This window comes from Vanessa atalanta, chromosome 1 (assembly GCF_905147765.1).
Source record: "Vanessa atalanta chromosome 1, ilVanAtal1.2, whole genome shotgun sequence".
In the NCBI taxonomy this organism is placed as follows: Eukaryota; Metazoa; Arthropoda; class Insecta; order Lepidoptera; family Nymphalidae; genus Vanessa; species Vanessa atalanta.
In genome coordinates, this window is record NC_061871.1 from 8720779 (window position 1) to 8733465 (window position 12687).

Consider the following 12687-nt stretch of genomic DNA (forward strand, 5'->3'; position numbering starts at 1 on the left):
ATTTCAGAGGATAAATGCGAAAGTACTTTGTGCGTATGTTTCGTCGTCACTAAGTGGATTTTAATAAAAATCGATTGAAAGTTACGAATAAAACGCAAATAAGGCTGCGTAAAAGCTAGTAATAAAAAAAATACAGTTTATTTGTGTTGTACGCTTTTAATAAGTGTGATCATTTGTAAAATGACGGCTGTTAAGTTCTTGTGAGAGTTTTGACTAAAGTTTATTTTTATTTCGGTAACGTTATTAAAGTTCATGTCACTGAAAGGCACTATTTTACAATCGTATAGAATACTGATACATGCTCATTTAGAATCGCTGGAATTCAGTAAAAATGTATTCATTGGATAAATGAATTATTGATAATCCATATTAGGCAATAATAAATAATTAGAACTATCAAGTTTATTATCAATGTTATAGTAATTGGTTTCAAAATTTTATTAATTTTATCAATTGAGATTAAATGAAATCTTCAAGGCGACGCGACGGTAGCGAGTTACTTTCTGATATAAAAAATGATAACAATTATTTTGAACCGAGAATTTTAAAAATATAAATTTATAAAGATATATTTTATCCGATCATTCGGTAGGTTACCTTTCGAATATAATAAAAAAGATATAATTAAAAAAGGGACAATAAGCAAATATAATATATATAATATTTTATGGACACTTTTTTTGTTTATTCAAAATTAAAAATGTTATGTGAATAGTAGATGTTTTGAAAAAGAAAGAGGTTATCAATTCAGTCGTATTACAACCTATGTAAGTTAGAACTTACAAATATGGTGTTTTTTTTCTCTTTTTAGGGTGGATAACTATGCGTTGCGAAAAGGTGCTATCTTATTTGAGAGCGCGTTCAGAAGGACGTACAAATTATTATGTACCCATAAAAACAAAATATTTATGCGTGTGGTAAATTGAGTTTCTTGTAAATAAGGTACAAGCAATTTATTTTCTAAATATTAATGTTTTAATTAAACTCAAAAATTAGAACACATCAACAATCAGTAACAAGTTAGAACTCTTAATGACTTAAAAAGTATTTTTTTTATTTCGCAACCGTGTCTTGCAGTCGTTGAATTAACTTTCAATTTTAAATATTTCATATTCAAATTCCGTTGGCATTGCTTAAAAATATTTATAACATTATAAATGTTGAAATAAAAAAAAAAACACTAATACGTACAATAATGTTTTTGCAATGTAATTAAAATATACAACTATGTTTTTTGCTACACAATTGCATATTTAGGCCATCTTTCCATAACCGCAAACGCATTGGTTTATAATAATGTACAATTTATTCATAGTTATTTTGCGCATCGAATGCGCGCGAAACTAAGCGTGGAAAAGCGGCGCGGGCGCATTTCATGCGCTGAGTTCAGTCGATTTCGCAAACCACGATCTAATGTGAACCTATTAACCTCTCCGAGTGAGGCTCAGAGGCGAAGGCGAGAGGCGGATGAAGAGACGAATAGTGCGTTCATTAGACACAAGGTTGTGTCACTCATCCCGCCGGACCGCGCAAACACCAATTCACACGTAATAACGCAACACGAATTAAAAGTAAACAAACAACAATGCCTTACCTTGCCAACTGTAGTGCACTTCTATTCGCAATCTCATTGTAGAAATTCAAAAGTATGTTACTATCGAACATATTAGCACTGCATCACAGCCATTTCTTTCACAAAATGATATACGATAAAAAAAAAAAAACAAAACAATCCGAAGCACCAGCGATCACAGGATAATCACAACGTCCGGTTCTAGGCACGTCCGTGCGCGAGCGACGTCAAATCAAACTGGCCCGGTCAAAATGACGAAAGTGAAAACATCGCACGCACAGAAAAAAAGGTTGGCGGCGCGGTACAGTCCTTGCAGGCCACCTCTCGCGCGGGCTCCAGTGACACAGTAACTGCGCGGCGCGCGCATCGCCCGACGCCTATATAACGAAATGCTCGGAGGCTCGAACTTCAAACGCCAGCGGACGGCACAAAAAGAAGATGGGTTCTCGCGGTAGCTAGGAAAGAATGAGCACAAAGAATAGCGACACGTGGGCGCGTGTGCGTGCACGTGCAACTATCGTTGTGTGCAGAGATAGGCGGCCGCAGGAAACTCCGTTCTCTTCCACTAGGAAAGACCTTGGATTTGAATCGGCACGTTGCAATGTGTACCGCCGTCGCCTACGCCGCTGTTACCTACTTGCCGTTGACGGCTCTAACTGATTAAACGATGATTCCATTGTATAGTTTATTTTAAAACTGCACAGTAGTGCACTCAATTGCATTTGCAATCAAAACTCCATTAACCAAAGAAACTAAAATATCACACGAACACTATACGTTCATCGTAGATTATTTCGTATTAAATCTATATAAATACTGATAGCCCAAAATTGGTTTCAGATTCGTCGTATAGTAATTGAAGATGTTCTTTTGTTGTGAGACAGCAAGCACTATTCGAACAAATTTAGGTCAAAGTCAAGTCATACTAATTGACAGTCACAAGTAATATTTTGTTATACCGGTGTAAATATACAGCTGACCGTGATCGAGGAATGAAGTTGATGATATAAGCCTTCGCCGAGAGAAATGACACAACTGAACATCGAAATATTTTTACAACGATGAAGGGAGATGTTGTTTTGCCAAGTGATTATTGCAGGACAAATAGCACAATTACTGAGCATGAAGCAATGAAAGTTGATAATGATGTTTCTGCTACGACACGTTTCGGGCGCGCACAGTCAGAGCGTTGCACAACGAGCAAATGAAATTTGAGATAATTATGCAAAGTGGGTCGTTAGACATGCTTTCGTTTCAATATTTTATACAATTAACTCAATGTAACACTAATAATAATAACTTTTTGAATATTTACGTGACATTGTATGTACATATTATCGAAATATTTAAACGTCAAAAGAATCCGTCAATAAAAAATGAAAAAATTTCAATGTTACCTAGTAAGTCGGATATACAGAGTTATTCCAGATAAAATACATACTTAGTAAGATTTTAATAATATTAAGGTTGGAGAGTTGAAGGTTGAACTATATAGTTTAATTAAATCTAAAATATTTAAAACGCTTAAAATTAATTTAAGTATAGAATATCAAAAGTTTCTGAAGCGGTTATTTAATAACATATATTGTAAGCAAACTCGTTCCGTTGATAACGTAACAGCATTTCACTTTTGCTTCCACATTCTCATTGTCTAGAAAAGCGATTGGATAACTTCGCAAATATCATCTGAACCGCGAACTTATATAAATGCCTCTGCATCTGTGAGAATTGCCTTAATTGTATTCTTTTTTAAAATTTTTAATTTACATATAAATATTGTTATCGAAACATTATTTTGTAACGAGTGAAAGGTTACGTTACTGTCTCTTTTCTACACACAATTGCAACATTTGAATTGGGCAGGTAGGTAGAATTGTATTATATTTCAATCTTTTTAAAAACACTTTGTTTTTTTAAAGCAAAAAATCTTCTAAAATCATTTATATTATGCCACAAAGAGGTCAACTAGGTTCGTTTTTGTCAATTATGTATTTATTTATCAGTATCTTTTCGTCTACTGAAGGTTATCCTTCTAACATGTTAATTCTCTATGTGAATTTATTTCCCCTATTTCAATAATGGCTAAATCTACACAAAGAGCTTCTGTTGGTAATTAATAATGAACTGTCACATTACACGGATCTATTTATCTGAACGAGTAAGACCTTTCGTTTGTACCAAAACAATAGTCTATTCAGAGCTTGCAAAATATCTAAGCACAAGAGTTCACAGTGAAATGTCGACAATAATATTGTAACAGTAACCTAATCTTTTATGTAGGTACTAAATAATCGAGGAATTTGCTTCACTTCGAATAGATTAAAATATTTGTCACATTAAATGAGAAATAAACAGCATAACTGAATATATACTTAAAATCTAAAGCCTTGGATATGTAAATCCGCATGGGCATATGTTGGACGAAACTATAACTATTAACATTTTAGTATAAAATATACTTGCATATATTGTGATACAGATGTTAACCCTTCGATGAGTGTAAATTAAATTTATTTCAAAATAAAAACGATAAAGATGTAATCTACGTCATATTCCACGATATAATTCAATCGACATTTCAATATATAGCCCTAATAAAGGTCGTCTTAGGCTCTAAGCTATTGATACAATGAATGAATAGATTATAACATTAACATATTATTTAAATTACATTTAAAAACCTTATTTATATATTCACAAGTCTTAATATTGATAACGTTTTAAAAAAATTTTAATAGCTTATGTTAAGGTTGACCCTCGTTAAATATACTGACATTGCAATAAGTTTCAACTAATACCAATGCGCCGCCGAGCATTGGATCTACGTGTTACGTCCCTTGTGCCTGTAATTACACTTGACGCAAACACCGTTCAAACAAAGCAATACAAAATACGGTTGTGTTACGGTAGAATTAGTGAGAGAGAACTACCACGACTAGCTTGTACAAATTCCTACTAGTATAACCAGTACGGTTGGCTACGTAAAAGATACAAGTAGTATAAGACGTTATATGCTCGATTCTTTCCTTGGCATTTTGTTAGATAAATAATCAAAAAAGTAATGTAAATATCGGACGCTAAACAAGTATCATTCTAATATCATATAATCAGGGTCAGTTACATAATATTATGTTCACATAGTAACATTTTGTGTATAGAGTTAAGCTTACGTTAAAGTTATACTTAAAAATCACTCTACGGAGTTGACTGATATGCAGTTTATTTCGACTACTAGAGGACAAAAGACAAATAAACAAGATTTGACATGGAAATGACGCGTATTATTCTTCGATATATATTCTTCGAGAGCTTGTATAATCTATCGTATTCATTAAGGATTTGCGATAAAGGGCGCGAAATTAAAGTGGATATAAGTAGTTAAGTGGAATAGAATTTTAATCAAGAACTGTTAGTAGTAGTAGTATACGTAAAGCTAAGGTCTGTTTACCTTTATTCCTTCTTCGATGGGAGTAGGCTATTCGAAAGTGCAAGCACATTAACTGGTTTTATAGAAGAGCATATTCAATATTATTTGTCGATATTACCTATGAAGTCACGCATGAAAATCAGCTCAAGAAATAAATTAAGCTATTCTTTAAAATAATGATAATGGTAGATATAGAAGATAAATTAACTAAGGATTATAGTTTTAAAAATAAATAGTTTTCAATAAGTTATACCTTACTGATAGTACTATAATTTCTACAAGTCTTAAAAAATATATTTTAAATATGAAAATGTAACTTTAGTCGATAAATGTATGGTATTGGTGACAGGACTTTTTTATACTAAAGTACTCAATAGCACTTATGTACTTAACTATGAGCCAAATGAGTTGAAGGTAGTTTAAAAAATATATATTTTCATTGTATATTTTTGAAATTAAAACAATAAAACTAAAACACATAAATGAATAAAATTATACGTATTATTCGTCTTACACGAGACAAACGTCTACGGGTATATTTTTGTTTGTTTTTTTTTTGTTTCACTACGTATTATAAAATCAAGTATGCTAGTAGTCTGTTTGCTGTGTGCCTGAATGCGATAAACTCAAAAACTAAGGGGAATTTCATTCGTTTTTCACCATTGGATTGAGTGAATCATGAGTTTATTGAGTGTTAAAGTTAAATTAATATTTCAAATATGAGGATTCGTTGAATATGTTGGAAAGAATCATACCGACAAGGAGGCGTGGAGGCGCCGCGTCAACCATACATAACTATATAGACTTTTTATATAGACACTCATTCTACCCTTGCAAAGATGGGTAGAAGCTAGTACCGAAAATGTCTTAATGTTCGATATATTTATTCTGCCATAAACCTTTTTAGTTTTTTCGATTTCAAAATCGAAACGCCTTATATGATATGTTCATACTTATGAATTTATATGAATTTTTAAACGCCTAATTTTAATTAAAGTCGATTTTAGAATTATAATTCGAATCTTTCGTTACTGTGTCGAATTGTTTTCGTTTGAGAATATTTTCTTGATTGTAATTTTCGTCACGATTTATATTACGCCTTTGTCTATATCTGGAATGTATTGTTTATTTGTAAATTCTAATCAATTCAAATTACTTGCAAATCTGTATCCGATTGTCGAGAATTGTTTAACCTTTAATAGGATCTCTATTTATGGATTTTTTACTGTCATGAGGATCTTATAAGAGTTTTTTATTTTATATAGATAGATAGATTGTTAATATCTTCTTTTGTTAGTAGTTGTTTTAAAACATTTCTATTGGGTGATAAATCTTTCCTATTATTTTGGGTTAGTGCAGTTTTGTTAGATCTTTGGTGGCCAATTGCTTTCTCGATTGAAGAATGTGCTTAACAAAATTATTTTATGTGGTTCTCGCGATACCTAGTTATTGAAACCGAGTAGCTATTTTAAATAATTATTACGGTCAAATTTAATTAACTTAATATATTTAATACAACGCAAAAACTTACACTGACTGAACTTCAAAAACCAAACGAATGAAGTAATGCATTTCAAAATAATCTGTAAAGAATTAATTATTTCATTTAAAAAGTTTTACAATAAATCGATTTTGTAATTATTGACTAAAATTTCATCCCACCGAAACGTTTACAAAGAATGAAGTCATCCGTAAGATTCGGTTGCGTACGACGCCGAGAAACTTTCCGAGTCGGTATTTCTCTGAGTGAAAGTTAAAATTGTAAGTTACTATATTCATTGTACTTTTGTCACTGGCAAATAACGATCTTTATCGTATATCCTAATCTCGACATTTAAACTTACGCCCACATTTATCTCTTGAAAGGAAAGTTTTGTATTTTTATTGCGTAATTACGTTATAGTAATAGACAAGGATTCAGTCTCCCTAGGGGTATATTTAAATACAATTAGAACCACAAAAATAACTACTATTCTAGCACTTTCTGTACAAAATCATCGCTTAGTAATCTACATACCTATTGAGTAACTTTCTTTGCACATCATCGCTTAAAATATTTTAAACTTATCTCGGTTGGTATTTTATTTTTATCTGCTTTTCGTGAAAGTGTTATTCGAAGGTGGCAATGGCGGGCGGTGGTATGCATCCGCATCAACCATTGAATCCGTCACGATCGACCGTGGCTGCCATTTATTAATATTAAACGAAAATTCGTTATCCAACTGGCCTTGGACCGCGTTCCTTTCAGTTCTACTTAATGATGACAGTTGCTTGAAACGTGCTGTTTGTAGTGGCACCAACTCAATAACAGTAAAACTGCGGTCTGGAAATTGGAAGGTTTTCTAAATAAAGGTAACATCAAGACTTGACGATTCGTAAACTGCTTACATTATTTGATGACATCGCTATCATTAGAAATAAGAAAGGCCTGCAAACGCTTTCACTCATTAAATGACGTATGATCGATTGATGAAATGAGAATTTTAAGTGAAAACGACATGCCGAGATGTTTTGTAATAGCTATTGAAAGTGTTGCTCGTAGAGTGAGGCTCGGCGCAGCGTAGAAGTCGAAAGTGAGACCGTGAGGTTGCGCAGGCGCGTTACGAAGTTTTTACTGTCGGCCGCGCGCGAAATCACTTGAAAGTTGTATTGTCCTTGGATATTTCACTTCTTTATTTGTTGCGTTTCCGACACCCAAACCGAAGTTCAGTCGCCGGTGACGCCAATTGTAGCACTTAAGTGTGTTGGTACTACTCTCGTGTCCCTTTCACTATGCTCTTAAATGCTTAGATTGAAGTCGCATGTGATGCTTGCATTTAATACAAGCGATGATATGATTTTGAAATATATAAAGAAACGTTGAAACATGTACAGAGTCTATACAAAAACCATAGAAAGGGTCATTAGAGTATAATATAAGGTTGACAGCTCTTACCGAGGGACAATGGTAGATGAGACTTGATCCTCGCCGGGGTAATCCAGGGTGTCGGTGCGCGCAGGAGCGCGCGGCGGTTTCCCGGCGCTTGCGCCACTTCCACGCTTGCGACACGCTTCCTGCGGGAGAGTGCGAGGCCGCGCGCGAGTTCCGCGCGCGTTGCACAACGCTTATCGGCGACCCGGTTTCGACTTTCACCGCGGCACACTTAAACTGAATCCAGGGCTAGGAGCACTTAAGCACTGTAATCCGGGCACAGTCACAGGCGCGGGCGCGGGCTGTTCGCAGGAGAACGCGTAATGTATCGGCGCGACGGCGCTGCGGGCCGCGGGCGCCGGGCGAGTGGCGTGCGCCGGCGCCGCCGTCGGTTGCGCCACGCTGGAAAGTAAAAGTAAGCGGTGGGCGCGGGGCGCGGTGGCACATTTCTCCCACTTTCGCCGCAGTGATTCACGCTGCACCAAGGTCGCTTCCCGCCACTCCTGCGCCACGATTTGTAATGCTGCTCCTGTAAGTGTTACGGGCAGATGGTATACGTGCGCAGCATAGTAATGTACGCGACGTAGCCAGAAACCCGAAACAAAGGCAGTTTATTTCTTACCTGATTGTATATATATGTTTCCAATAAACAAGAATATAACTGAAATCATTACAAACCATATCACCGCGAAAAAGTTATTACTTATCGATAGGTAACGTTATTTTTCTTGCACATTCTCCACCAAAGATTATTCGACGAGAATCGAGATGTTACGCTGTAGTTCGGCCGTGAGGTGCCAAGTCAATTAGTTACAGAACCACAATGGTTCGCGAGCCTGCACTAATATGTACATTCATCACTCATTCGCTTGTCATAGAAGTGGTTTACCACAATAATTCAAGGTCAGATGTACATCTTAACCAAATTCCTAAATAACTCAAATACTACTTATACTGGTATGAAAAATGAAAAAACAATGAATATAAAACCATCATTGAATACGACACGCATAAAAACATAAAAGGCAATATCATGGGTATGAGAGAATGTTTTATGATCACCGAACTAGGACTTCGTTAACACTTTCACCGCTTATTTAATCTGTAGTTGAGTTACTCAACACTAAACGCAATCTTAACACGATTATCTCATTAGTATTTGTGCTACCTTCCATAAATAAAGACAGAAAGCGTCTTTGCACTAATCATTATCAGTTTAATTAGAACTAATAAAAAAAAAATTCGGTAGATCATAAAGTTCTAAATTTATTTTTGTATTAAAATAAACAAAATCATCTCCAGAACACCTTTCTTGTATTCAGTTATAATATAGGCCGGGTGACGAAAAATTGAATTTTTCCTTCGAAATATTTTTAGCATACTCTCGGAGGGTGTATGTTGGAAGTGTGCACACTCCCTTACCTCCGAAAGTACGTAAAGGCGAATAAATGAATATAAGTATAAAACGAACTCGAAAAAATCAACGTCTTGATTCTGAACGTCCAGTCGTTTCCGCTTTGTCGTCCCATCGGATTCTGAGAATGAGGAAATACTAGGAATTAACGAACTAGTATTACATAACATACATAATCCTCTAGAATAATCGCTGCGACCGAAATCCGTGAGAAAGATGTCTTTATCATTGAGAAGAAACATATTAACTAACACATTTTCACTATTGAGCAGCTGCGATTGTATACAAGGAGGCTATATTCGAATGTAGGTAAATGAGTCACGCTGCTAACCTAGTGAGCTAGTTATAATAATACAATTGTTAGTTTGTTATCAAAATTTTCAATTGGAGCGGATGGTAATGGACAGCAATATCATCCTTTATCATAGGAGAGAACTGCAATTGTTTTGTAATCGAACCTGATAATACTCGTATATGTACAATGAATTGTTAATAAACTGACAAGCACGATTTACCACCCACTGTATATCACATCTTGTTCGTACAAATTGTTAAACGTCGACCAATTAGGTATCTTGAAAGCATTATTTAAGCAATAAAAACTAATAAATATCATCGAAATAAAATTCATTATGAATGTATCCCGCAAAAGCGATTTCGGTAAAAAATGACGCCAAAGCAACAGGTATTTAAAAAAATTAAGTGGACAAACATTTTTTACATGACACTTAACATTAAATAAAAGCTATAAATATAAACAGATCGTAATAATTGATATACGGTCCATGAGCGTGTGGAATGGCGGTGAGAATGCTAGCAGAATTTTCCCGCTGGTTCGCCATTTCGATATCGTGAAAAAGTCATCCTCTCACAAATGGAGGCAATGCTAAAAGAATTAATTAATAATTTAAATATGTAACTATATATAGGTTAATTATCTTTAGCACAAAAACGTTTCTTAACTTTTCTTTTGGGACTTATTTGTAAAGCCTTATTACCCTATTTAATAGGGTACAGTGGCAGATTTGAAACCTTGGACAATGAGCTCGTACGTAATGAGTGTACGTCACTATTTATAGAAAAATCGTTATCGTTATTGTCTGGCTTTTTACCTTAACATTTTATAAGTTACGGTTAGATTAATACGTATTATAAAAATGTCTTCATTAAATTGGGTAAGCACTTGTAACTAATCTTTGCGATAATAGACTTTATGAGAATTTTCTTTGAACTGCCAAATCATAGGGAGGAAAACACAGAGGTCACAAATCCTAATAAAATTAAATACGCGTAGATGTATTAAACTAGTGAAAGTGAAAAGTAGAAAGAATGAAAGTATGACGTTAGAGATACAATATATTACGCTTCACCTTACCAAGTAATAGTTTGATAAACGTTTAAAACCTCGTGAATTCAAGCTAATAGTATAACTAATGTTAAATCGAATTGAATATGATTAATAGGGAGAAAAGTTTTGGAAACTAACGAAAACATGTATGAGTATACAATTCAAGTTAATTTCACGCAGATATTAATCATCACATCACATGACAGAGACTGGATTGTCAGCAAAACGTGTCGAAACCGGTAAACCTAAACAAAATTTTAGTTTAAATGTTATTATTACTGAAATAAAAAGATGATATGATATTTTTGTTTATATTTACGTGATTTGTTTTATTTAAAAGTAAATATTTTATTAGTGTATAGGCTTTGCTACCAATCGCTGTGGAGTCGCTTGTGCGCCCACTTGGGTTATCCGACCGCCAAATACATACTACTACGTTATAAATTGCAATGTTTCGGTGTTAATGCTTAATGAGCCATTGTAATGACAGGTACAAGGGATTTAAGATGATAGCGCATTGATGGATAAAGCTGCTCATTTACTATCCTTTTTGAGGCAATAAAATACAAATAAAATATATTCTCTTTGTATTTACCGAAAACGTTACCACTTGCTTCTAATTTTCATTACAGACAAGGTGTTGGAAATATTAGTTGCTACATTTGTATAAGAAACTCGGTATACGAAATCGGAGCACACTCATAATCGGAAATGCCTATCGTCTCCTATTGCGGACACTGTATTTTCGACTGTATATTTGTATGAGTGTGTGTCATAGTCAAAAATAAATTAAATCTCAAGAAATCCTACTTAGTACTGATCGAAATACTATTCGTAGTGTCTTAAGACCGTCGATTGAGCAGATATAAGCAATAATGAGTATGACATTAAGAACATTTTCACTCTAAATTATTAATTTAATAATGGTATGTACAATCATTATTTGAAATTGATTGTGCAACGATCCTTTTATGGGCAGTGATTCATTGCAATGTCGCCTGACATCACGCCCTTGTCATACCGTTTAATAGAACCGGTCAAAGGCGAATCGTACACACCCACCAGGGTTCCCTACCATGTAATTACGCACAGTAATTATAGTTTTCCTCATATCTCACGGTATATATAAATGAGACACTCGCTTGTGACGTCATGGAATCATAAATGATGGAAACTGGTTTGAGTAGGTCTTACGAGTGTGTGAAAGATTGAAATAAAATAAATAAGGTTTTCGCAATAACGTTATATAGGCGAAAGTTTTCCTAGATTATATATTGCGTTCGTAATTAGTCATTTTGTAATGAAAATGTATTCTCATGCTTATACTAAATATATACTGCGGTTTCATCCGCGTTACATCTTTTTCATACTAATGATAATATTGTATCTAATTGTATTTTCATATTAATGTTCCTGAAATCAGTGTGTTGAGACTTAAGACGTCCAGTAAACTAATATTAGTGATAGTATTAAAGCTATAATGTATAGTATTATTATATGTCTGCTAAAATATAGTGCGATATGTGCGATATAGAACAGTTAGCGATTATTATAATATTATAACCCTGGAAAATACCGTATCTTCGCCAGGGTAGAATTCTTCAACGCCTGCCAATTTCTCGAACAAATCCCATATAGATATGCAATAATTAAATTATTAGGTAGTAGCGTAACTCTAAAATAAGGTAAGGTTATTTTTGTAACTCGCAATAAGCCACATTAACTTAAAACAGTAATGTGTTATAAAATCACATAAGTATTTCATGAGATTTCTTTTATTATTGATTGAAGTTAAAGTTTGTATAACGTTGTATTATATCTCAAACATCACCGGATAAGTTTTCTCCTGTTTTATAGTTCATATGATATACGTATTATTATATAGTAGTTTTTGTGATAAACTAAAACTATTTTTAAACGACTACGGCGAAGTCACAAGGAAGGTTAACTTTTCGGCCCGTATGTATTTAATTTAATAAAAAGATAATTTTAACAAAGATAATAATAAAATATA

General features: G+C 34.0%; 1 protein-coding gene across 2 annotated transcripts in view; it reads right to left on the bottom strand.

The window, feature by feature from the left end:
* The window catches only part of LOC125067989 (transcription factor Ken), a 33381-nt gene extending 25110 nt beyond the window's left edge, over positions 1–8271 (bottom strand). Inside the window, exon 1 of one of the 2 annotated variants that reach the window (XM_047676934.1) lies at positions 7936–8271. Coding sequence is in view for 1 of the 2 variants with exons in the window: in XM_047676929.1 (XP_047532885.1) it covers positions 1595–1665 (71 nt within the window). In the remaining variant the exon portion in view is untranslated. Of the gene's footprint in view, positions 1–1594; positions 1975–7935 lie in introns of those variants that run through there. The other variant, XM_047676929.1, reaches the window with a different exon arrangement.
* Positions 8272–12687: the final 4416 nt, after the last annotated feature.